This window comes from Coptis chinensis, chromosome 3 (assembly GCF_015680905.1).
Source record: "Coptis chinensis isolate HL-2020 chromosome 3, ASM1568090v1, whole genome shotgun sequence".
Classification (NCBI taxonomy): domain Eukaryota; kingdom Viridiplantae; phylum Streptophyta; class Magnoliopsida; order Ranunculales; family Ranunculaceae; genus Coptis; species Coptis chinensis.
The window spans coordinates 121,372,943-121,399,835 of NC_141458.1; the positions used below are offsets into that span (position 1 = coordinate 121,372,943).

The 26,893-nt window shown below is 34.9% G+C and overlaps 1 protein-coding gene, 1 long non-coding RNA gene and 1 pseudogene across 3 annotated transcripts; 1 reads left to right on the top strand and 2 right to left on the bottom strand.

The window, feature by feature from the left end:
• Positions 1-3,592: 3,592 nt before the first annotated feature.
• LOC147513847 (cinnamoyl-CoA reductase 1-like) lies at positions 3,593-7,768 on the bottom strand (annotated as a pseudogene). The gene is made up of 6 exons (XR_015215687.1): positions 7,548-7,768; positions 7,138-7,313; positions 6,828-7,016; positions 4,470-4,641; positions 4,191-4,378; positions 3,593-4,040 (listed from the first exon to the last, which is right to left on the bottom strand). The product of XR_015215687.1 is annotated as a cinnamoyl-CoA reductase 1-like (transcript).
• A 1,138-nt stretch (positions 7,769-8,906) lies between these two features.
• Positions 8,907-13,700, bottom strand: LOC147513848 (3-O-acetylpapaveroxine carboxylesterase CXE2-like). The gene is made up of 2 exons (XM_086597161.1): positions 11,815-13,700; positions 8,907-9,737 (listed from the first exon to the last, which is right to left on the bottom strand). The coding sequence occupies exons 1-2, from the start codon at positions 12,567-12,569 to the stop codon at positions 9,575-9,577; spliced, it is 918 nt and encodes a 305-aa protein (XP_086453287.1). The 5' UTR covers positions 12,570-13,700; the 3' UTR covers positions 8,907-9,574.
• Positions 9,731-11,497, top strand: LOC147513849 (uncharacterized). Its single transcript, XR_015215688.1, has 2 exons — positions 9,731-10,740; positions 11,103-11,497. It is a non-coding gene; the product is annotated as an uncharacterized LOC147513849 (long non-coding RNA).
• Positions 13,701-26,893: the final 13,193 nt, after the last annotated feature.

Sequence of the window (26,893 nt, forward strand, 5' to 3'; positions counted from 1 at the left end):
TTGCACTCTAATATGAGAGATATCATTTTCTCTTTCCTATGTGACACTCTAATATGAAAGATAGTCTTTTCTACTAGCCAACAATCTCACGTACATGAAACCTCGTTGGAGAGTTTGAGTGTATTTCTATTTCTTATATTTGGAGAGTTTGAGTGTATTTCCAATTCTTATATATTTGTATTCTTATATATATCAAATAAAAAAAAAATTTGCTAAAAAATAAGTGATTTGTAAAAGGTTATTTCCTATTACGAATAAAATACTTTTAGTGTTCAAATTCTTATATATTTAATCAAATTCTTATATATTTCAAAAATTTGTGCTCATTTTGAGTGCAGGAAGATGTGATAGTGTTAAAAGATATGGGCAGGATGCTTATAGAATGTCCATATAATGGAGTAGGATCCTGCCAAGTATGTTTTACCTCTCTAACTTCATAAATGGGTGTGGATGCTTATAGAATGTTCATATCATTATGAAGTAGGATTTTGCCAAGTTGTATAATAATATGATGTCCTATATGAGCTACTTTTGGTATTGCATAAGAAAACTATTATTGAATTTGCATTGTGATGAACATTTCAAAGTGATGGAATAATAGTTGAACTTGTAATAGCTCAACAACCTTTATTCGATACGCAACAAACTTTGGTTGCAAATAAAGCCACAACTAAACATTTTTTGGTTGTAGAAATTTTAATAATTTTGGAATAAAATATATCGAAGCTTAAAAATTATTACGAGTGTTCTACTGATAATTGGTGGATGATAATTCTTTAGTCCAAAAGAGTGAAGAGTGTTTGTGTGAATTATTGTTATACTTATTTTTGTGGCACTTTATTGATGTCATCAAACTTAACCCTTGCAACATTAGTGCAATATTGGAAGAACTTTGTGGTATTATTTCTTCATCCAAACTTTGTTTTGCAATGTGCTTGCATAAACATTGAGAATAGATAAATCTACTATAAAAAATAAGAAAAAATGTGGAATAAGATGGAATATTTAAGCATTTTAGTATAAGTTCAAGGTGTGTGTTAGAAGCTTTAAGTTTGAAAAGAGAATGTTATTTGAAAGGCACACTATTTTTCCATCCATTTGATTATTAGATTGTTCAAATCTGAAAATTAATAGTCATTACTCATTTTACCCACCCAATCTTACGTTAACAATTTGACATGTTCTCATTGACAAAAGACATATAACGACATGATCTTCTCTGCTATTCATGTTGGAATTGAATAAATATATTTTGCATGTATACAAATAATCACCTAGAAAAAGAGAAAATACTTGGGGGAGTATTCTAAGTAGGTGAACGCATTTTCTTAAAAGAGATATTTTTGTATTCATCAATTCATCGTAGAACACGTCCATGTGATAAATCTTTTCAAGTTGGAGCAGTGTATTCTTTGAGAATATGATATATAAACAATCAATCTGTTTTAATTAGCGATTTGATAGATATTTAAGTGATTTATACACATTAGTATGTAAATCGAGCGGTGATAGTTTACCGTTAAATCACCATAAATCTAAGAAAACTATTATATAATCTAGATCGAGTTTAATATATATAATTCTATTTGAAAATTACGGATTAATATCCTAAACCACGAAGTGAAGAGACTATCTCAATTTGATCTCTTAGTTTCCAAGTGCTTATATACTATAATTCGCTGCTCATTAACGTATTTCGGTTTATTTTTAACAAAAATATATTATGATTTAAAAATTTGCCGCTAAATCACCATAAATCTAAGAAAACTATTATACAAGCTAGATCAAATTTAAGATAATTTTATTTGAAAATTACGGATTAATATCATAAACTACAAAGTGAAGATGCTATCTCAATTTGATCCCTTAGTTTTTAAGTACTTATACACCATAATCGCTGCTCATTAACGTATTTTAGTTGATTTTCAATAAAAATATATTCTGATTCGAAAATTTGTATCAAACATTTTGTAAAACTTTTTTAGCAGACAAAATATTTAATAGATCGAGGGCGTTTGCCCGGGTCCAAAATCTAGTTTAATATCTAATAAAGGTTTTTAAAATCCACAAATATAATTTCCGCAACGTTAAGCCTACTTTGGATTTTGTAATATGCTTTGGAGAAAACCTTAAAATCCTAAAGTCTAAGGGGGTGTTTGGATCCTATTTATTTATTGCTAAAAAGTGTTTATTAGTGAAAAAACATTTTTTGAAAAAATAAATGTGTTTGGTTTTCGGCATAAAAAAAAAAAATAGTTTTCATCCAAAAACACTTTTTGATCCCAAAAACTTGTTTTATGATAATTAGGTAAAACTTGATCATTTTTTTATGGGGCGTCAGTGTCATCTGGAATATGGGTTCTTTGTTTTAATCAATGGATGGTTTAGTTAAAAAAAACTATTTTTTTCTTTGAAGGAAACACTTTTTAATAAAGGTAAATTAACTAGGATGTTTTTTTGAGACTTTAGTGATTTATCTATGTCCACCAAAAATTACTTATAAAGCATGCCAAAAAATATATCGGCATAAACATAGTGCAACAAGCTAGCACTTGCTCAGCTTGCTTATGATTTGATAAAATAGCCTATGTTTTGGTGCTGAACTGCTGAAAATGTCGTATGTTTAACCAAAACATGTTTATTGAAAAAGCGTCTTTTAGAATAAATACTTTTTCATAAAAGTGTTTTTTAAGAAAAAATACTTTTTTGAAAAAATGAGAACCAAACACCCACTAAACCAAACATGGGGACGGCTATTCATACTTCCCGAACCCTAATCACCAACCAAGCCCGAATATTCTTCCTACAATCATGTCTGTTTTTCATGCCTACATCTCTATTATTCCTCGTTAGTCGTTACGCTCTTTTTTTCTGGTATACGTAGTTACGTACGACCTCTTGTTGCATGCGCTAAGTTGTTTCTCGGCATAGTTGCATGGTTGGTTTTGCCCAACAACAACATTTACGCCAATGTGGAACCCTCGTTTGCCAATGGAGCGTAAGGATGAGATTATTGACATTTATATATCGAAACCTTAGCTAACAGGTTTGAAAAGATTAGTTGGTTTGAAAAGAAATATGTATATACGATCATTTAGAGTAGTAGTAGTTAACATGGCCACAGGGATATGGGTTCAGTACGTCTAGAGAGAGTGTCATCTGGATTGTAGACGATGTGAGTTCTTTCTTTGTTTTAATCAATGGATGGTTGACCTACCAGGGTTGAGAGTTGACTAGTTGAGACATAAATGGTTTTATATTGAGGATTTGAGGAAGAGCCGAAGAGGATAGAGGGAATCTCTATGTCCACCAAAAATTACTTATAAAGCATGAAAACAAGTAAATCACGGCATATTTATTTTCTTAGGCAACAAGCTAGCACTTGCTCAGCTTGCTTATGACCCACGCACCCGCCTATCGGCCTATGTTCCGTGGTGCTGAACTGCTGACTTTCATCATATGTACTCGTATGTTTAATTTGCAGCGCGCAAAATGCTTTAAGGTAGATTCGCATCTAAGAGCGTCTTGGTTATTTCACCTATTTTGCGCCATGTTAGTTTTTATGAATTGTATCATTTTGTTCCTATTGTTATGAGAATATATTAAGAACCCTTTATCCATATGAACTGATGTAGTAATGTAATCTATTTATTATAGCATGTTACATAGCACAACGAAAATGGAATAGTTCTCGAAGACCCAAAAAAAACATAAAGCAGAAGAAGTTGTGATTAGTAATTTAAATCCGCTTTTCCTATTCACTAGTACACTGCGCGCTACAACTAGCAGCCTGCGGAAAAACGCTAGCGCGCAACGGCTGTTAAGCCCAACTCCATCAAAGGAAACAGGTTGTCTACAGAATGACCCGTACTGCACTCCTTCAAAGTTCAAACACACCCTTAGACCCTTAGTCCAAGATCCCTTTTTCTTGATAACTCTTAACAGAGTCTTCAAGCGTTTCTTCCAATGCTCTGTACCTCCATCCCAGCTTCTGTAGTTTTTCTGTAGTCAGGTCCAAATTTTCATCAAACTCGGTTATCCTGTGAAGAGGCACACACAATGACACAAGTACATATGAGTTAAACTTAACGCTCATTGTGGAATAAGCTTAGAGCCACGCATAAAATATAAAACTGATCTTGTGCCATTTCTACTTTCTAGTTATGGACTTCAGGAAACAATGAACATACTGCTTTGGGTAATTGTAGTTAGGATACATGCTCTTCAACTTGTCAATGAAGTCTCGCATCCTGATTGTGTAGGACGAACATATGTACCTCCCGTGTGCTTCAGGCTTTTCGTAAAGTAGCAAAAGTGATTCAGCCACATCACGCACATCAACAAACAATCTGATTCTATTTTCCATTCTCTATCCCACCTGATTATTATGGATATATATGTCAACAATGTGATGTGAGCATGTTCTGACTAGAAACTTCTCTATAAATTTACGATGGATTAACATGTACCTTTCATCATCATGTGAATAAACAAACCAGTAGCATTCGGTTTGGATTGCAACATTGGTCCTATGATAATGGATGGACAAGCAGTTACAACATCAAGGCCCGTTTTCTTTCCATACTCCAAGGTATGACTTTCAGCTAATCTTTTGGAAAGGCAATACCAGTTGTGGCCCCACTGCAAGTGAAAATTTCAGTTCATTTTTAGGTGTAAATCATAGGCTCGTAGCCATACTGTACTAAATAGCATTCCTATTTATAATATGGTGGTTTACAAGTGGCCTATGTCTGTGATCAAGGAGTGTGAGAGTATCATAAGAAACTTCGTTTGGAGTGGGGAACCAACGAAAAAGAAGCTAGTCACTGTCTCTTGGGTCAAAGCTTGCCAATCAACTAAGGAGGGAGGGCTTGGTCTGAGAAGATTGAGAGATGTGAACCTCTCAATGCTCATGAAGATGGCATGGAATATCAATGATGACTCTAATTGGGCTAGATATATGATGGGTAAGTACACAAATAGAACTGGAGGATGGTCCACCTACAAGAGCTCAACGGTTTGGTTAGGCATAAAGTGGGCACTCCAAGAGATGTATTCTATGCAGGGCTGGGTAGTTGGGAATGGAAAAACCATTAATCTGTAGAAGGACAACTGGTTGCAAGACAAAGCTATTATAGATTACTTCCAGGAAGACATGCACCGAGTCAACAGATTTACAACGAAACTCAGCACATGCATGCAAGGCAACCAATTGAACTTTCTAGCTGAAGTCTCAAGCATTTTCATTGGACTGGGGATCGACACTAGTTTGTTGTAGCAACCTGACCAGAATCAAGCCGATTCTAGAGTTTGGCTACATACAGCTAACAAAAAATTTATGGTGGCCTTGGCCTATCAAGCAATCAGTACAAAGGGAGTGAAACCACCATGGAATGACTTCTTACGATCTGCACTTACAGAATCTAAAACTATAGGTATTGGCTAGAAGATATTGTATGGAGCTATGGCAATAGATGATAAAATGATGAGGAAAAACTTCCACATCGCCTCAAGGTGCAGTATATGTGAAAATGAAGTGGAAACGCAGGAGCATGTCTTATTTGAATGCACATTGGCACAGAGATACTGGGAATACTTAACTGGTCTTCTCAAGCAGCAACTTCAGGTACACTCAATTACACACATGCTCACTCTTTTCAAGGCTAGAAGTACACTCATTCAAAGTATGTGGAGGGCAGGGGCGATTACATGCCTTGTGAGTATCTGGAAGAACAGGAATGGGGTCATTTACAATGGCACGAAGTCAGACATCAAGCAAATTTGTTTTTTTATCAGGAGGGCAGTGATAAGAGCCTATCACCTATCGAGGGGTTGCATGGCTAACACTGTACTAGACTTGGAAGTGTTGCATGGACTAAGACTAAACACCAAAACAAGAAGAGCACCACAAGTACTTGAGTGTTACTGGGCAGCACCACCTAATGGTGTGGTCAAAGTAAACACAGATGGATCTTGTAGAGACAATCCAGGAATGGGAGGATGGGGGGCTTCCTTTAGAGGCAATAACGGCACCTTCCTTGGGGATTATGTTGGCGGAATTGGGGTGACTACTTGCTACATAGCAGAAAGTCATGCAATTGTGGAAGGGATCAGTAGAGCATTAGACATGGGATGGACACACATCTGGGTAGGGTCTGACTCTGAAGCAGCTATCAAAGCCTTCCAAAACAACCAAGTTCATTGGAGTGTGAAAGGGAGATGGGAAAATGTTAGACAAAGAGCAGAATGGATCAATCTATCAAGTGCTTGGAGAGAAACAAATCTAGGTGCAAACACATGCGCTAGATTTGGAGCTAGATTACCTAAAGGTGTCAAACAATGGTGGGATCAAAGACCAACATTCATGAATAGGCTAGAGAACCAACAAAGCACTTATTTCAGATTTGTGAACTGAGTCTCTGTTGAAAGTTGGGTCATGTAAAAGAATAGGGCAATTATGATGCCTTATTCCATCTTATTTAGCCACAACTTTGATGTAACTGATACCTTTATTTGTTTATAATACAATTACCCTTTAGCGAAAAAAAAGTAGCCATACTGTAAACTACCTGATGAATTTCCTGCATCTCTATCAAAATTATCTCACTAGGGTTATATAAATATTAAAGGCTGTTATCTTTAATTTCTATATACCTTTATGTTTATGCGAGGGTGTTATGGTTGCAACGTCTATGTATAGATTGGAATATTATCTTCACTGGTGTATATTTCAAAACAGAGTTTCGAAAGCACGTACATTCAACAAATAATTTGTGCTGACTTTAAGTGTTAATCTACCAATAAACACAGCCAGTCTAATTTGTTACCTGATTAGTATCCTCACGAAGTTCCTTATCTGACCAGCAAGATTCATCCACGATCTGATTCTTAGGCCAGTTTGAATTGAGTATAACGGCAGTAATGGAGGACAATACCACAACTCTTTTTATTTTTGCTGTTGAAGATGCCTTGAGTACATTATCTGTACCGGTTAAAGCAGGTTCAAGGATTTCTTTCTGTAAAATGCCACGTGAGACGCTTAGAATATGAAGTGATACGACGATTATATAAGCATAATTAACACTTTTTCTGCATAAAACTGAATGTATGTATAATAATCACACACAATTATCTTGCCTCAGGGTTGGGTATTTGATCTATTTGCAATGGCGTTGGACTTGCAATATGGAAGACTCCACTGCATCCTTTAATGGCAGCAGAGAGACCATCGTAATCTAATAAATCGGCCTTGAATAGTAGTAAGTTTTCGGAGGCTTTTTCCAACGTTTTCAAATGAGCATTGTTTTCATGATCTGCATGTGTGTTGCATAGTCTCAAATGAAACTCACAAACAAAATAGAAGAAAAGTTTGAAATCAATACCAAAGTAATACATAATTTCCTTTTTATTCTGCATTAAAGTATAATTTTGTAGCACGAGATTTGAACCTAGATTAATTGTTAATTTAGAAGTACATATTAATTTGGTATGACAAATTTTGAGACAGTGTAGAGGTAGCAGGAAATTGAAGTAAGAAGAGTACAGACCTGGGTCTCTGCAGGTTGCATGGACAATGTAACCTTTAGACAAGAGCAACTTGACCAGCCATGATGCCTGATACCCTCCACCTCCAGTCACACATACTCTTACTTTCTCAACCATTTTATTATTCACTTCTCAGATAAGACAATGTAACTCTCTTCGCCTTACATAAGCAAAGTCAGCAGGATTCAGCATCATCCACGTATGCAAGTTGAATATGTGACTTTGAAACCGGAAGAACCGTGAAATGAACCAACCTATCGGGTCGGTTCATGGTCTCACGCGGAACCGTCCCGAACCAAGAACTGCCTTTAATCCCCCACTCTCAGATGCAAACTCTTTCCTAATTGAGTTGACTCACATCCCTTTAGAATGAGTTTGGTTAATGTTCGGTCCTTATATTTAAAGCCGAGTCCAATAACTCTCTATTCCCCCAGTCAACAAATTTTATTCTTTATCATTAATTTTCTCTGTATATATACAAAAGATTTTACTCTCTATCTTTATTTTACTCTCTGTATTTTATAAAGGATTTTACTTTATTTTACAAAGTCAACAGAGTAAAATAAAGATAGAAAGTATAATCTTTTGTATATATAGAGAAAATTAATGATAAAGAATAGAATCTGTTGATTTTAGCTCTATTTTTAAGGAGATAGGGAGCCATTGGACTCAGCCTAAAAGATGAATTAGAGTACACGTGTTTCCCAGCTTTTTGGAAAACCTAAAACCAAACATGGGGACGCCGGACGCCCATTGCATGCTCAATTACCAGCGAAATGCACTAAGGTACATCATGTTTAAAAAATCATTATTATTTTGTGTGTGTTTGATTATTATTTTTGGTTAAAGTATGTATGGAAACATGACAATATTATTAAGTTTGAGAAAGTTTATTAATGAAAGGTAATGGTCATGGGAAACACATGAAGTTTGAATGCATTATTCAGTATTTTGAGTCAATATGTGACTTAGTAAAGACGATGTCATTCATTGAGAGTTTAGGTTGGATTATAGTTATTCTTACTAGTTGAGATAGATTTGTTAATATGGATCATAAATACCGAGGTTTGTTATTGGGTGCCATTGTGCCAACTCTGTGGCCGCGTTGCTTAGCATTGAATTGGAAGTATCTTCTGGTCCAAAGATGAGATGCATCGGATGTGTGTTCCAACAGTGAGGCCATGCAGGAGGGGATACGGTCGATTCCAAATATGGAGATATAAGCTAGGAGGGTTATGAGTAGGGAGAATCCTGTAGAGGGGCATCAGTCCAGAGCTCTTCCTCATGCAGGTTAGTTGCATTCACTCACTGTTTGGACATCCTTGTTATCTTCAGCATGCACTTAGCTTTCATTGTACTTTCCTATGAAGCATTGTTAAAGTAAATAAACCAACAATAGGATATTGAACTATATTATATTTTGTAGCAACAACTAGACACACACTACTCACCAACTCCAGAAGATAAAACAAATTCCTTTAGCAGTTCAAACAAATTCTTGGTTTTTTGGGGAACAATAAGGTCCATTCCATGGAACCCTTCTTCCTCAAACCAGGTCACAACAGTAACACCTTTCTTTTGTTAATCTTCACAAACTCCATCTGACGGTTCATTAAAATGTCTTCACATTCACAAAACACCTTCCAAGCAACCCAATTTTTTTGTTATACCTGCCTTCAATCATTGGATTGCAGTACTCATGATCCCAGTCTGACCCTTTTGGCAAAGACAACTCCCACATCATATCACTCTGTTCCAATGGAAAAAACTTACAATTCATCACTCTCAATTATATTCTGAACTAGTCCTTTGCAATCCACCAAAAAAAGGCTGGTTCAGTATAAGACCTCTTATTATCAGAGGTTGAACGTCTTAAGATAACACGCGTAAACCTGCATGGTATGCAAGGTTACATCCTGCACTGTTTCCCATAACATCATATTTTGAGAAATCAACCATGTCCTTCAACCAATTTTCACCATTTAAGTCCGAAGTCTGGTTCCTAACCCAAGTTTTGGACAAACAACGCCTAAGTTTTCTGGGGATCATACACATCCATTCCATGGTACCCTTCTTCCTCAAACCAGGTAACAACACTAACACCATTCCCTTCCAACATCTCCACAAACTCCATTTGCTTGTCCTTTAAAATATCCCCACTACGCACATTGACAAAACACTTTCCAAGCAACCTAATTTTTTTCTTTATAACTCCCTTCAACCATTGGATTGCAATACTCAGGATCGGGATACTCTTTCGACAATTCCCAAATAAGATCACTAACAGCTAAGGGAAAGTACTCATCATTGATCAATCTCATTTCGAACTTAGTCGTTTGCATTCCACTAAAGTAAGGTTGGTTTAATATACATCCTCTTATTTTCAATGGCTCGAGATCAACAGATAATGCTTGCAAATTTGCATGGTACGCAATGTTACCACAAGCACTACTTCCCATGAGGTAACAATTTGAAAAATTAATCATGTCCTTCAACAAGTTCTCACCATCCAAATTCAGTGCCTGGTTTCGAACCCACTTCAAGGCATCCACTGTGTCTTCATAATTAGCTGTAGGAAGCTGGCATTCAGGGGCTAGACGGTAATCCACCGAGAGGATCACAACAGGTAATTCAATGGCCATAGAAGAACAAAAGTCATGGGACAAAGTTGTGGAAGCACTACATATGATGAATTGATGAAACCACCACCATGGAAATGAATTATAAGAGGGTTTTTTGTATTAGGAGGAGTGTTTAAGGGTTTGAAGAGCCTTAACCAGGTTTTGTGAGTAGGGCTGAGAGGGATGTCTTGAATGAAGATGAGTTGGTTTGAAAGGAAATTATGCTCACTTAGAGTAGTACATGGATGGGGGTTGAGTCTAGTGAGAGTGTCATCTGAATTGTAGATGATTTTGAGTTCTTTGAATGGATCAATGGATGGTTGACCTGCAAGGTTGAGACAGAAATGGTTTTATGATTGAGGAATGCAAAAACTTCAATTCTAGGACTACTTATGGAGATGCAACTTCTTTGTCCATTACAAAAGCTCTAAGTAGAGGAGAAATAGTCAAGGCCAACAAGAGCGTCACTGCTTTTTTATTTTACTATCCCCCACCTATGAATTGTGGTGTGGACTTTCGTCGTATGTACTTCTTCATTGTATGGATGTTCAATTTGCAGCAAAATGCACGAAAGGTAGATCATATTTAAAAGAATGTTAGTTATCTCAAAATCTCAAATATCATTCGTACTTAATTTATTGTTAGTATGATATCATTTGCGGCTTTTCCTCACCTTGTTCTTATCAGTGCTTAGGTTGTGTATATAATGACTCCAGTATGAGAAGACTTATTAAGGATGTTCATCGGAAACACATGAAGTAGAATGGTTGAGTAACTCAAGCCAATATTTGAACCAGTAGGGTAAACATGACGTTATATGATTGAGAATGTTGGTCGGATTTTACTTTTTTTTTCGTTGTGTTTTTTTTTACTGATTGGTATAACATGGTTAATATGGATTGTTAAGATTGAGATCTAGATCTGTTATTCGTACAGTGAGGTGCAGTACGTGTTCCAACTCTTAGGCCCGTGTTCTTGAGAATGGATTTCTGTTGCCGGCATCTTCTAGTTTGAAAAAGAACTGCTCCTGATACGTCTTCCAACAGCAAAGGCATTACAAGTAGAACAAAGAGCTGTTTTGCTTACACTCACTTCAGCAGGGGATATGGTCAATACCGAAGATGTTACAAGCTAGGAGTGTTGCCAGTTGGGAGAATCCTGTAAAGGGGCGTCAGGTTGGGAGCTCTTTCACATCTTTTCCCAACTTACTCTGCCTGAAGGCAGATGCGGTGGTTATCAGGCCAGAGCTCTTTCACATTCGTTTCTCCCCATTTGGTCGCATTTTTACCTTATGAATGCACTTTAGCTATATCTTACGAAAGATCCATAAATTTGTCTGTTTGTTTCCCATAAAGCATTTTTAAAATCAGCTGACAGTAAAATATTACATAACATTCCATTTTGTAGCATCACTTACACAAACACACTACTCACCAACTCCAGAAGAAAAAACATATTCTTTGAGCAGTGCAAGCAAATCCCTCGTTTTGTGGGGCACAAACAGGTCCATTCCATGGTACCCTTCTTCCTCGAACCAAGTCACAACACTCACACCTTTCCCTTCTAACATCTTCACAAACTCCATCTGACGATCCATCAAAATGTCCCCTCCACGCACATTTACAAAACACTTTCAATTCCAAGCAACTCAATAGTTTCTTTATAACTCCCTTCAACCATTGGGTTGCAATACTCATGGTCGCGATCTGACCCTTTGGGCAAAGCCAACTCCCACATAAGATCACTGCTAGCCAATGGAAACAACTTACAGTTCATCAATCTCAATTCTGAAGCAGTCCTTGGCAATCCACCAAAAAAAGGCTGGTTCATTATAACACCTTTTATTATCATAGGTTGAAGATCTAGAGATAACGTGCGCAAACCTGCATGGTAAGCAAGGTTACCTCCGGCACTAGCTCCCATAAGATAGCATTTTGAGAAGTCAATCAAGTCCTTCAACAAGTTTTCACCATTTACATCCAAAGCCTGGTTCCTAACCCAAGTTATGGCTTCCACTCCGTCTTCATAAGCGGCAGGGAGTCTGTTTTCTGGGGCAAGACGGTACCCGACAGAGAGAACAACAGCAGGTAGTTCGATGGCCATATAAGTACAAAAGTCATGGAACAAGGTATCATAAGCACTACACAGAATGAAGCCACCGCCATGGAAGTATAGTATAAGGGGGAGTTTGGTGTTGGGGATTGGATTTATGGGTTTGTAGAGTCTAACCCAGGTTTTGTGAGTGGTATTGAGAGGGAAGTCTTTGGTGAAGATTGGTTGGTTTAATAGTGAACTTTGATAGGTAGAAAGGAGGGGAATTGGGAGTCGAGTGAGAGTGTCATCATCTGAATTGTAGGCGATATTGAGCTCTTTGTAGGGATCAATGGATGTTTGATCTGCCATGTATTAGAGAACTACTACTACTTGGGTGCTTAAATCGGTCATCATCTTATACAAAAGTTCGTTTAACTTTACAATCAAAAGTACAAGATGTCGATCTATCCTAGATATCATTGTTCCACGTGGATTACAGGTTTAAATTTTAATTGCACAACTAGCTGGTTCCCATCCCATTTTTCCCCAGTGCCAAAATGATTTGCCAAAGTACAATGAAACAATCGGACTAAAGGCGGAATCTAAGATGGTATCTTTCTGGTCTCAGAAGAATTGTAGTATGACTACATGAGCCCAACAGCTCGTTATCTCAGAGTTTCCATTGAATTCTGATGGCAAAAAGGGCAGTGTAGAAGTCGAGAACAAAGGCTTTGTGAGAGATGTGATCTTAACTATATAGATAGGTCTCGTCACCACTGGATATTGTGTCAACTTTTCTTCTCGTTTGTTTAAGGCTTCGGGTTGGATTGTTATCCAAGTTTCCTGTTAAATACGGATTTCTCCTCAAATTAAACCAGCCTAATTTTGCAAAATCATGGAGTTGATGACCACCGGCTTGATTAAATAAGAGTCCTGTATTGGGCACCACTGGAATTTGATCGGGCAGCCTCCAGCCCAAGCCCAACAACGAAGCCCAACATCAAAAGCCCAATACCCTCCCCCCCCTCAACGCATACCGGCTACAAACTGCTCTAACCGGTCATCTCTTTCGTGATTTCTCACCAAAAAACACCCAAAACAAAACCCAAAACAAAATTTTAGTTTGAGTTTGAATTGATTGTGGACATTGTTGTTAACACTCATTGTGAACATTGTGTTTGGGCGCATTGTGGAGATTGAGAGTTTGGAGTTTGGTTGAACACTCGAGAGATTTTGAGCTTATTGAAGGAGTGTCGTTGTGCATTGTAAACAAGAATAGTTTAGTTGGTGCAAACAATCATTTATCCAGTTTCGAATAACAATTTTGGTGAGTGCACAATTTAATTTATTTTCTTTTTTATTCAACTCTAGTTTCTCAATTTTTTGTGTGTATTGTTGAATAATGAGTATGGTTGTTATTATTATTTTGATTACCCATAATGTTTTGTTGTTGTTTTGGTGAGTGCAAGGTTGTTTGGAAGTACCAAACCGAATTATTGTTTTTGTTTGAAAAAACCCCAAACGACCCAGTGAGGTTGTTTTGTATATGGCCCAAACGATCCAATGAAGGTCGTTTGAATGTGTTTGTAAGGAGTTGATCAGTGTTCAAGTTTCTCATTTAGAATAATGACATAGAGTTGAGACGTTGAGTGTTTGTAGTGATTGTAGGGTTTGAGTGTTTGTGTTATTCAAGAATATAGTAATTTTGTTGGTTAGTTTTAGAATATTTGGTTATTTGATTTGTCGATAAATGAGTTTTATGGAAGTATACATGGTGCATTGTTTTAAGACTAGGTTCATTTGTATTAAACATAGCAATTTATCTGGTTTGATTCCATTATCTATTGGAAATTGTTTGAATTTAGTGATGTTTAATTTTTGTTTTAATAATCTTAGTGGTATACCAATTATGGCATTTGTTTCGTTGCAAAGTAATTATTGTTGGAATTTTTAGAAGTTTTGGAAGTTGGAGGTTTTTGAATTGTAATAGTAGTGTTAAAAATCAGAATATGATTTAGATTTGATTAAACTTATTATAGTTACTAATACTTATTTTATTTTCTTTGTAACAATGGGCCCTCGATCAAATAATGTAGCTAAATCTATATTCAAGGGTGTACATAAGTTGTTTGGTGGTAGCGGTTTCTCTTTAGGTCGTGGTGATGCACTTGATCCTAAGAAGAATAGAGCTAGGGGGTCGAAAACATCGGCTTCAATCTGTAAAAGCGATAGAAAAGCGGATGATGTTGATCCTACTAATGTAGGCGATGTAGAAGGAGAGAAGAAGAGAAAAAAGGGAGTGGGCACCTCGGCCTCAGTACGTAGAGGGGACCACAAAGTAGTTGTTCCGAGTAATATAGATACTGAGAATGAGGGTGATATTAATGTAGAAGATTTAGATGTAGATAAAGATTTAGATAATATATATTAAGATTTAGATGTAGATGTAAATGTAAATGTGGCAATAGATCGTGGGAAGAATGTAGTTGAAAGTGATGAGGATAGATGATGATGGTGAGGATGGAAATGATGGGGAAGAGTCTGGTGATGAGGAGGGTGATAAAGAGGATGATGATTTGGAAGAATTGATGAAAGTTGAAGCACCGGTGGAAGTCGAAGTCGAAGCACCTCAATGGGAGACTATGTGAGAAAATCCAAGGATGATTTGGAGTACACACGACGTGTATATGGTGGTGGCCCTCCTGAGTCAGAGCTTCTATATGACTATCCGGTGCATGTGGTTCATGATGTTTGGGAAAAGAAGGCATTATCATAGACTTAGTATCTTGATTTTCTTTTATTTTTACAAAACCTTTTGCTTCTCCTCATTGAGTCTTTGTTGTTTCAGCTAGAGCGCGGAGTGTTGAAGTGTGTTTCGCATCTATCCAAGTTAAGCCAATGGGATGTGAAGACTGAGTTCAAAAGATCTCCCAAATTTGAAATTGAGCTTAAGAGGACTAGGTTTTATGATCTCGTATTTGGGTATTACAAACATCACGATCCGTCGTTGGTCTTTGCGTTTGTGGAGAGGTGGCATCCAGAGACTAACATCTTCCATATGCCATTTTGGGAGATGATTTTGACTTTGGATGATGTCTCCCAAATCCTAAGTGTTGCGATTAGAGGCAGAGCAGTGCGAGGAAACACAGAGTTGACCCGTGAACAATCAGAGAGTCTCATACACCATGCTATAGGTATCTCGCTGCCTGTGATTAATGTGGAGATGGACACGAGCCGGTTCATTTCAAAGGTAAGGCTAGAATTCTTGCGGAGCCAGTTTGCTGGAAAGGTCCGCAATAAGGATAAAGATGGGAAGATAAAGGGGAAGGTGTCGACTTTGGTGGAGGTACAATGGGCTGTAAGGGATTATCTAATGTTTTTCTTTGGATGTACCATCTTTACCAACAAGTCTGGGACTGGAGTGTCGGTTTATTATTTGAGGTTGTTGCTGAAATTCAGTGAGGTCGGCGAGTATGCGTGGGGTGCAACAATTTTGGCCTTTTTGTAGAGAGGACTTGGGACTTCCATGTGTGCGAAGGTGAAAGGTGTTTCAGGCTTTCTGACTCTTCTATAGGTAAAACTTAAATATTTTGCGGATTCTTTTTAATGTTAATTATATTATTCTATTAGTATGTTAACTATGTGTGTATATATCTAGGCGTGGATCTATGAGTACTTCCCATTATTCATAGATGGGCTTTTGTCACTAAGCAAGCCACTAAACTGACGCAGGGCCCACTCATAGTCGACTGTTGTTTCAGACTTAGGCAGCACCTAATACACGGTGAAAGACTTCCACATTGAACTCACTCTAACAAATTGTACGAAAGGCCACCGATACTTGTTAGTTTTGTAGGTAACGTCTAATATGAAAACTGTTGGAAAAGTCCGAGCCAACTTAATACCTTATGGATGGGCCCATAACAACCCCGTTATCTCCTCGGTATTCTCATCCTCTCTCAACTTCTCAAAATAATGTTCTTTTGCTAACAACTCATGCAATCTCTGTAATTGCGTGAAACCGTTCATATCCAATCTCCTTACCTTCTACCTTGCAGTATAGACTTGGTATATACTAGATATGTTTTCATGATACCTATTCTTGATGGAATCCAAAATTTGTTTAGGCTTTATTCCACACTTACTCATCTTTGACAAGTACTCGAACTCTGGAAAGGTTAGACGAGTAGCAAATGCATGTCCTTCAAGGGTCTTCACCAATACATGGTTGTGAATACAATTTCTAATTTCTATTTTCCAATTATCGACAGTGCCGCGTTGGAAAACACCTTTTAACTTAAATGAACATTGATAACCCATAAAAACTCTACTAGATTTCTCTAACTTTATTCTTGCGTTATCAATTATTTTATTTCCTACTCTCACATATATATTTATGCAATATATAGAGTACGGAATCGTTCCACTCTTAACTTTCTAGACTTAAACAAATTCAACTAATCAAACACAAGGAAACAATAGTGAGAGCAATATTATGTTGAGAGATTTCTATTCTACGATTATACTACGGATTCAAATAAATCTAAATTAACTAAACTAATAGAAATAAGGTTTTGATGGAAGAGAAAGTTATAGAGAAGAGTATTCAATCCACCTAATTATTAGTTTCAAACAAGAATAAAATTATTTATTGAAAAGAGATCATCTTTAGATTTTCACACAATAATCCAACCTAAAGCCTCAAACTTTATCATTCCTAGCAACAACCTACATATCTATAGCCGTTATTACTAACATGTAGGATTATTACAACCAAGTCTCTCGACTTAATTATAATAATCCATAGTTTAATTTACTATATGCTTATTTTGAAAGGCATACAATAAACTAAACTCATTGAAATACATATATAATTAAATAATTCTACTAAGCAATCTATTCCTCATTAGGGATCAAACAAGCGATTCGATGACTAACTAATAGCCAATTGAATTGCGTGGTGGATAACTCCTCTTTATATCTCTTCTCTCATCTACTATTTTAGCATAAATATTTACTGTTTTCATATCATTATTGCTCTCTCATTAGTTAATAGTTTGATTAGTCTAAATTCGTTAGAAGTACATGCAAGCAAGAGTGGTTCGAACACGACTACTCCTATATAACAACTGTTTTAGATAGTATTATTATTGATTGATTAGAATGATTTTAGTATGTTAAACAACCTGTTTTCACATCTACTTTTATTCTCTTATCAGATTTTCAAGATCAAATACAATTTTGGTGGTTCTATTGAAAGATTCAAAGCACGATTGGTGGCTAAAGGATTTATTCAAGTTGAGGGGTTCGATTATCATGAGACTTTTTCTCCTGTAGCCAAGTTTGTCACTGTTCGAGCGCTTTTATCCATTGCAGTGGTTAAAGGTTGGCATGTCCACCAACTTAATGTCAACAATGCTTTTTTACATGGTGATTTACACGAAGAAGTCTACGTATCTCTTCCACCTGGCTTTGCTCGAAAGGGGGAGAACAAGGTATGCAAACTTCACAAATCATTATATGGCCTCAAACAGGCGTCCAGACAATGGTTTTCCAAGTTTTCTAGCATTTTGAAATTTTCCAGTTTCATACAGTCTAAGGCAGATTATTTACCTTTTTTTTTAAAGTTTCTCATACATCTTCTATTTATGTCTTGCTATATGTTGATGATATTATTGTTACTGGAACTGACCTTCATGTCATAAATCATCTCTATGGTTTCTTATCTCAACAGTTTCATATTAAAGACTTGGGCCATTTAAATTTTTTTTTTGGCATTGAAGTGGCACGATCGAACAAATGGATGTTTTTTAATCAACGAAAATATACTTTGGACATTCTTCAAGATGCTGATCTACTAGGTGGACGTGTAACCGACTTTCCCATGGAGCAGAATCTTCAATTATCACCTACTGATGGTGATCCTTTGTCCGATCCTTCATCTTATAAACATCTCATTGACCGTCTAATATCTTACCGTCACATGTCTAGACATTGTTTATGTTGTTCATATCCTGAGCCAATTCATGCAAGTTCCTCGTACTACTCATATGGATGTTGCACATCGAGTTTTTCAATATCTCGAAGGATCTCCCGGTAAATGCATCATTCTGCTTCCTCCAGTAGTGCTCTCCACTTACGAGGATTTAATTTTGTGATTTTGATTGCGCAGGTTGTCCCACAACCCATAGTTCTACTACTGGTAATTGCACTTTTTTTTATTCTAGTCCAATCTCTTGGAAAACCAAGAAACAGAAAACAGTTGCAATGTCTTCCGCAGAAGCAGAGTATCGTAATCCACTCCTCACGACAGGTTATCTGGTTTTAGAAAATGCTAGTGGTGCAAATAAATTTAATTTGGGACTAGGGCGCTAGGCCACTGCATAAATCATTGGAGTAAATTCATTTGTGATCCAGTAGTGTCAATCCCGTGTGTAAACTCTTCTTGAACATCATATTGCAGGTAATAGTTATCATGTGTGTCCCGTGTAAACTCTTCTTGAACACCATATTGTAATAGTTGTCATGCGTGCTGAACTATTACTAGGACCATGATATAGTGAGGTTGAGAGCCGCGGTGTTAATGGGCATTGTGCTTCAAAGCATTTATTAGTGTCCCATAATCTTGTTCTATCATTTGTTCAATTTTCCTTGCTGGACGATGCCAGAAAGAGACCCGGCATGCTGCGAAGATGGGGATAATCGTTGATCAAGAGACAAGATTATGTATGCTTGGAAAGTAACTGAAATCCAATTCCATTTTTCCTGGCCTTGAGTAATTTTAGCATCATCTCTGTTGCCTGTTGGGCTGTTAGCTATCGATAGCATTTGTAGCTCTAAGCTGTAAGCAAACTTTTTGTTGGAAACCAGCTTGCTGCGACATGCAGTCTGGTTTTACAGAGGCTAGTGATGCATGTTTTCACTTTTCTTACTGTGTACGTTTTCGTTTTTATGATCAATTGTGTAATCAATTGTGGCAATCAATTGTGCAAAAGTGCAAGCTCAGCTCGCAATTTAATCGTTCGAATTAGAAGTTGATATTGTGAAGGCAAAATCGTAATCACAAATCAAATCATCAAATACCGATGTAATATTAAATGTGAAATAATATGTTATATGGCAGACTATACTACTATAGAACAACCCTCGACCATACTATTAAATGTGAAATAATATGTTGTATGAGCAGACTATACTACTATAGAACAACTCTCCACCATAACTAATTAATTTCTCTCTGTCACAGTACTGAGTTTCTGCAACAGAAACATTGTGAGTGGTCAGTTATGTTTGTTGAATTACACCCCTCATCTTTTACGGCGCATGTTTCCAGTTTCATTCTCTTTTCTTTTCGCCTTGGTGTATCGATACTTTGGTATGGATTCCAGTCAGATTACCGTTGCACTTTTGTTATGCATTTGGTGTGGAGTTTTTATTTGGAAGCGTCACTCTAAAGATTGAGACTTTCAGATCTTGTTTACTGACCTTCGGTCCTTTTGGAGGAAGCATGCTAGAGATAGGTGCTTAATTGGAAGGTTTTGATTGGGTTTTAGTTTAGTAGATGTACTAGATTTTGGACCCGGGCATACGCCCGGGATCTATTAAATATTTTGTGTGTTGAAAAAGCTTTATAAAATGTCTCGCACAAATTATCGAATCAGAATATATTTTTATTGAAAATAAACCGAAATACGTTAATGACCAATGATTATGGTACATAAGAACTTGGAAACTAAGGGATCAAATTGAGATAGCCTCTTCACTTTGTGGTTTAGGATATTAATCCGTAATTTTCAAATAGAATTATCTTAAACTCGATCTAGCTTATATAATAGTTTTTTTAGATTTATGGTGATTTAGCAAACAAATTTTTGAATCGGAATATATTTTTATTGAAAATAAACCGAAATATGTTAATGAGCGTGATTATGGTGCATAAGTACTTGGAAACTAAGAGATCAAATTGAGATAGCCTATTCACTTTATGGTTTAGGATATTAATCCGTAATTTTCAAATAGAATTATCTTAAACTCGATCTAGCTTGTATAATAGTTTTCTTAGATTTATGGTGATTTAGCGGCAAATTTTTTGAATAAGAATATATTTTTATTGAAAATAAACCGAAATCGTTAATGAGCAACAATTATGGTGCATAAGTACTTGGAAACTAAAGGGATCAAATTGAGATAGCCTCTTCACTTTTGTGGTTTAGAATATTAATCCGTAATTTTCAAATTATCTTAAACTCAATCTAGCACGTATAATAGTTTTATTAGATTTATGGTGATTTAGCGGTAAATCATCACCGTTAAACTTACTAATGTATACAAATCATGAAACAGATTGATTGTTTCCATATTCTCAAAGAATACACTACTTCTACTTGAAAAGATTATCACATGAAGCGTGTCCCTGAGAGCGGGTGCCGTTATATTAAATTATTCTAAAAAATATTAGCAACTATGCATAGCTATGAGATATGAAAATTATATTAATTACTCATTTAAATTTCTTGCACTACTCTCTATAAAAAAGAAGCACCAAACCTTGATAAAACTCATCGACTTCTTATTATTATTAGGTTTAATAATAAAAGTTTGATTGAAGTTTTGTGAGAATACCTAATGTGGCGAAGATAATATTGAAGCTACTTGAATAGCAAGGCATTCCCAATCACAATAAAAAAATTATAATAAACACTACTTAAAATGCAAAACTATATTTGTTGAGACATTTATTCCCCCCACATATAATACAAATATGTTTTAGGGTTATTAGTTCAATGCATTTGCATCAAGTTTCTGATTTTCCATTAATTATTATTTGAGGTTAGTTTAATGTAGTACGTTGCATCTAGTTTCCAATTTCTCATTAATTATTCTTTGAGATTAGTTCAATGCAGTTACATCAAGTTTCTAATTTCCCGTTAATTATTATTTGAGGTTAGTTCAGTGCAATTGCATCCACTTTATAATTTTCCGTTAGTTATTCATTAAGGTTAATTCAGTACAATTGCATCCAGTTTTCGATGTTTCATTAATTAGTCTTTGAGATTAGTTTATTGCATTTGCATCCAGATTCCAATCACCCGTTAATTACTCTTTGAGGTTAGTTCAATACATCTGCATCCAGTTTCTGATTTCCCGTTAATTGTTGGTTAGTTCGATAGTTTACAACTTCTATACAGTTTGCATACATGTAAGAGTATGTTTTTATAAACTCACTTTCGTTTTGGGTTCCTAATTATTCGTAATTACTCATGTGAGAAGGCTAAAAAAGTGGACATTTATGCTTTGATCGAGGTCAATGCGATGTAGTTACATGCGATGTAGGTTATTTCAATGCATTTGCATCCAATTTCTGATTTCCCGCTACTTAATCTCTGATTTTAGTTTAATGCAGTTGCATCCAGTTTTTGGTTTTCCGTTAATTATTCTTTGAGGTTAGTTCAATGCAGTTGCATCCAACCGATTTTATGTTAATTATTTCTCGAGGTTAGTTCAATGCATTTGCATCAAGTTTCGAAGTTACCGTTAATTATTTTTTTAGGTTAGTTAAATGCAGTTACATCAAATTTATATTTTCCTGTTAATTATTAATTTAGGTTAGTTCAGTGCAATTTCATCCATTTTTCAATGTTTCGTTAATGAGTCTTTGAGATTAGTTCATTGCATTTGGATTCAGTTTTCGATTTCCCATTAATAACTCTTTAAAGTTAGTTCAATACATCTGCATCTAGTTTCTGATTATTTATACTTCGAGGTTAGTAGATACAATTATATCCGGTTTCTGATTTCCCGCTAACTATTCTTTGAGGTTTTTCAATGCATTTGCATTTAATTTTCGATTTCCCACCAATTATTCTATGAGGTTAGTTCAATGCAGTTGCATTCGGTTTTTGATTTTATGTTAATTATTTTTTGAGTAAAGTTCAATGCATTTGCATCCAGTTTTCAGTTTTCCATTAATTATTATTTGAGCTGAGGTTTGTTTGATATATTTGCATACCGTTTCCGGTTATCTGTTAAATATTTTTCAAGGATTTGCATCCAATTCCTAATTTCCTGTTAATTATTCTCTGTCGTTAGTTTAATGCAATTTGCATAAAGTTTTCGATTTCCCGTTAATCACTCTTTGAGCTCAGTTATGTATTTGAATCCAATTTCTGATTTCCTTATAATTATCCAATATGGTGTGTAATACCAACTTCTACTGATTCATCTGTAGTGTCATTGCAAACATGACATAAAAAGTAAATTATGCTTAATTTACTATGTGAGATCATCGAAGATTATCTAGTTCCCAATTTCCCACTAATTATTCTTTAAATTATGCATGACTCACTATGTGGAATCTTCAAAGATTATCTACAAACGGATGTTGTTATATTAATTATTCTGAAAAATATTTGCAAATATGCAGAACTATTATATATATTAACATTATATTAATCACTCAACCAGATTTCTTATAACGTGAAAATCTCACTCTCCATTAAAAAAAAATGAACTCACTTTTGATAAAACCCTTCAACTTCATTTTGTTGTTTAATAATAGAAGTTTGATTGAAATTTTGTGATATTGTCTAATAAGGTGAAGTTCATATATATTGAACTACTTTGAATAGCAAGGAGTTCCCGGAAAAGAGATAAAATAAACACCATTTTAAATGTAAAACTATACTTATCGAGACATTCCCACAACATATAACCCAACTATGTTTTGAGGTTAGTTCAATGTATTTGCATCCAGTTTCAGATTTTCCGTTATTTATATTTTGAGGTTAGTTCAATGCGGTTGCATCTAATTTTCAATTCCGTTATTTATTTTTTGATATCGGTTCAATGCGGTTGCATCCGGTTTATGATTTTCGTTAATTATTCTTTTCGGTAGTTCAATACATTTGCATCCAATTTCCAATTTCTTGGTAATTGTTCTTCGAGGTCAGTTCAATGCATTTCCATCCTGTTTCTGATTTCCCGTTAATTATTATGTGAGATTAGTTTAATGCATTTGCATCCAGTTTTAGATTTCTCATTTATTATTTGATAAAGTTGCATTTGCATCTAGTTTCCGATTTCCCATTAATTATTGTTTGAGGTTAGTTCAATGAATTTGCAACCTGTTTCCGATTTCTTGTTAATTATTTCTTGAGGTTTTGTATCCAGTGTATTTTTTTAGATTAGTTCAGTGCAGTTGCATCCAGTTTCCGATTTTCCGTTAATTATTTGTTAATATTAGTTCCACGCATTTGCATTATGTTTTCAATTTATAAATAATTTTTCTTTGAGGTTAGTTCAATGCAGTTGCATTCAGTTTCCGATTTCCCGTTAATTTAATCTTTGAGGGTTAGCTCAATGTATTTGCATCCAGTTTCCGATTTTCCGACAATTATTTTTTTTATGCTAGTTTGATGTATTTGTATCCACATTTTGATTTCCCGTTAATTATTCTTTGAGGTTAGTTTAATGCAGTTGTATCCATATTCCGATTTTCTATTAATTACTTTTTAAGATTAGTATAATACTTGCATTTGCATCCAGTTTCCGATTTCCCGTTAAATATTATTTGAGGTTAATTCGATACATTTGCATCCAGTTTTCGGTTTTCCATTAATTGTTTTTTGACGTTAGTTTCATTCAGTATTATACATATTTTAAAATATTTGTCATTATTATTTTACCGTTATTTTTTTTTTTCATTTTCTATTATATATTTTGTGATGTTATTTTTTGTATAATTGTTTTTAACTATATTTTGAGGCCGTTTTAAGGATATATTCAAAATAAGTCGGTATTTTATTTTATCATAGACACTAAAATTGTATGATTTGTAATAGGAAATTAGTTTATACAAATCACCTATTTTTTAAGTTTTTTTTTTTTTTATTTGATCTAATATATAAGAATTGGAACACTAAAAGTGTTTGATTCGTAATAGGAAATTACCTTTTACGAATCACTGATTTTTTAGCAATTTTTTTTTTATTTGATCAAATATATAAGAATTGAAAATACTCTCAAACTCTCCAAATATAAGAATTATAAATACACTCAAACTCTTCAAAGAGGTTCCATGTACGTGGGATTGTAGGCTATTAGAAAATACTATCTTTCATATTAGAGTACCACAGGATAGAGAAAAGGCTAACTCTCATATTAGAGTGCCACATAGAAGAGAGAAAATCCTCTTTTAAAGGTCTCTGTTTTAGTATATAGATAGTAGATATCGAATACTCTATGTTTGCTGATGGGGTTTGTCTACATGAGTTTATTGTTATTCATCTTTGCTTTGCCTTGTGTAATTTCTTCTGGTTTGTTGTAATTTTTGAATTGGTTCATGAATATAAAAGTGGTTTATCTAAGAAAAAAATAAGACTTATGGATGCTACTTTCACATACTACTATGGTTCTATCTATAATATCTACTCAATATATCTTTTAAATAACAGATATCGCTCGGGTCTTTGTAACTTGCAAGTTTTGAAAGTTGCAACCATAGCATCACCAAAAAGACATCAACTCAACATCAGTATTCCGTAGAAGACCAAAAAAGAAGGTTTTACCTAGGGCTGTCAATGGGCTGGGCCAGGTCCAAAACCCGATTGAATCCGAACCAATAAGATAGAGACTTAGAACTTAAATGTTGTCCAATAAGACTATTAGGCCAGTTATGGACATACCCCGTCCGACCCGATAACGGCCCGGCCCGAAAACTAAGGTTATTTTTCAAGTTTTTCAAATAAGTACTATTAAATTTATAACTATTAGTATGCATAAAATGTTAAGAGGCTTGATGGATTAGTATTGTAGTGTGACGTATAAGGCTTGGGTTTGAGTCTTACTACACTCTATTTTAGTTTTTTTTAGAGAAATAATAATAAATAAATAAAAAACACTATTTCCATATAGCCTTACTAGAATTTAGCCCATGGCTATGCCACTCGAGTCATTATGGGTGAATCTAGCAAAATAAAATCGTGTCAATTTATTATTTTAATCCCAATTTTATTGGGAAAAAATCAAGAGTATTTCTACTACTTTTTTACATTTAATTAAATTGAACTATTGTACGTCATACATACTCAATTTCACACGGCAATATGCCCATAAGTGATGCACCCACAAGTACTTCAAATCCCATGTTATTGCAACAGACTAATGTGTTTCACACAGTTGCGAAACCTCAACCCAAGAATAAACAACATGCCTCACACGATCCAAGAATAAACATGATGCATGATCATTCTAATAAAACCAATGACTCAACAATTAGTAAGCTATATCTTTGAGGTCATGCAATCATTTTTTAAAGTTTAACGGCGACAGAGCATGTACAAACCTTCAATTTTAATATTGATAATGTAGATTTTCACTTGCAACAATTAGTCTTATGGATATAAATCCCATAAATAACTAAAACATATCCACCTAATTCAATAGAAAAAACTTGAAAAATTAGAGTTAACATTTTGATTAAAACATGAGCACATATTCTGACACATACAACACTTTTAGAAAATGTAAGAACTAAGTATGTGAGAAATAAAATAAAAGAAAAAATACATTCAACAGGAGCATCTTCTAGGTTTCATAATATCTATTATAACAAAATATAGTTATTGCCTCAATATATGACCAAAAAAATCAGGTTGTCATCGTTGACAGAATTGGCATGATGTGTGCATTTGGTATTCTTTCATAAAAAACTATCACTCAAGTGCCTGTGACAAAAACGAACTATATATTAGAAATCAATGATACAACACTATCATTGCAACTAATAACAAAATCTCAGATAATTGCAATTATAGTTTGTAACCATTATCAAACAATTTCAAACAGTCGAAGTCAAGACTCTTGGGAAAGCAAATATCAAGTGATTGCTTAAGCATTATGGTATATCAATGTACATAGTCATATGCATGTGCTAGCTTCAAGTACTAACATGCCTAACACTATACGTTCAAAGGTCCTTAAGCAAAGACAGTGATGAGTAATAAAAATCTAAAATAATATCTTATGTCAAAATCATTAAAATTAGAAGTTCAAAATTATAGATCATCAAAGATTTACCAAAACAAAAGGGAACATACTGAATTTTATAGTTGTGCATATTACTTGCCTACAATAATTTGAATTTGAGTAGATCGATTTATGCGAGTACCAAAATCAGTAGGAACGAAGAAGAAAAATTTACTTGAAATACCAAAATAAGTAGGAAGAAGAACATATAAGTGCCTAACAATAATTCTCTAAAACATTTCTCTAGAAAGGATACATATTAAGTAGATAAAAGATAGTGGTAATACTCATGATGACATGGTACTTGCCGAATTTGAAAGCCGAGCTTTGTTATTGTAGTTTGTGTTTGAGTTAAATGTTCGTGTTAGGCAGGCTATTACATGGAGGAATATGCCACATTCACCTAGCTGATTTTTCAATAGAGTATATATGGGACTTCTAGAAAACTAATCCAACCAATTCAGTAATCAATAGATTCATTAGAAAAGTAAAATACTGATAAAATTATGTTAGCTGTACCTCCAATTCGTTTTTTCGACTTTTGTAAAATTAAATATATAGAGACATAGAGTTCTACTGGAACTAAACCGGCCATAAAACTACATGATAAAATGGGTAGTAGAAATTTCAATGCATTCACTCTAGAACACTAATACAAATAAATTTAG

Excerpts from the sequence above, each read along its gene's own strand:
- LOC147513848 (XM_086597161.1), bottom strand. The coding sequence starts at position 12,569 with ATGGCAGATCAAACATCCATTGATCCCTACAAAGAGCTCAATATCGCC. Across the intron at positions 9,738-11,814 it reads AGTTATAAAGAAACTATTGA|GTTGCTTGGAAAGTGTTTTG; the intron begins GTTGCTTGGAAT and ends GAAAAAAATTAG.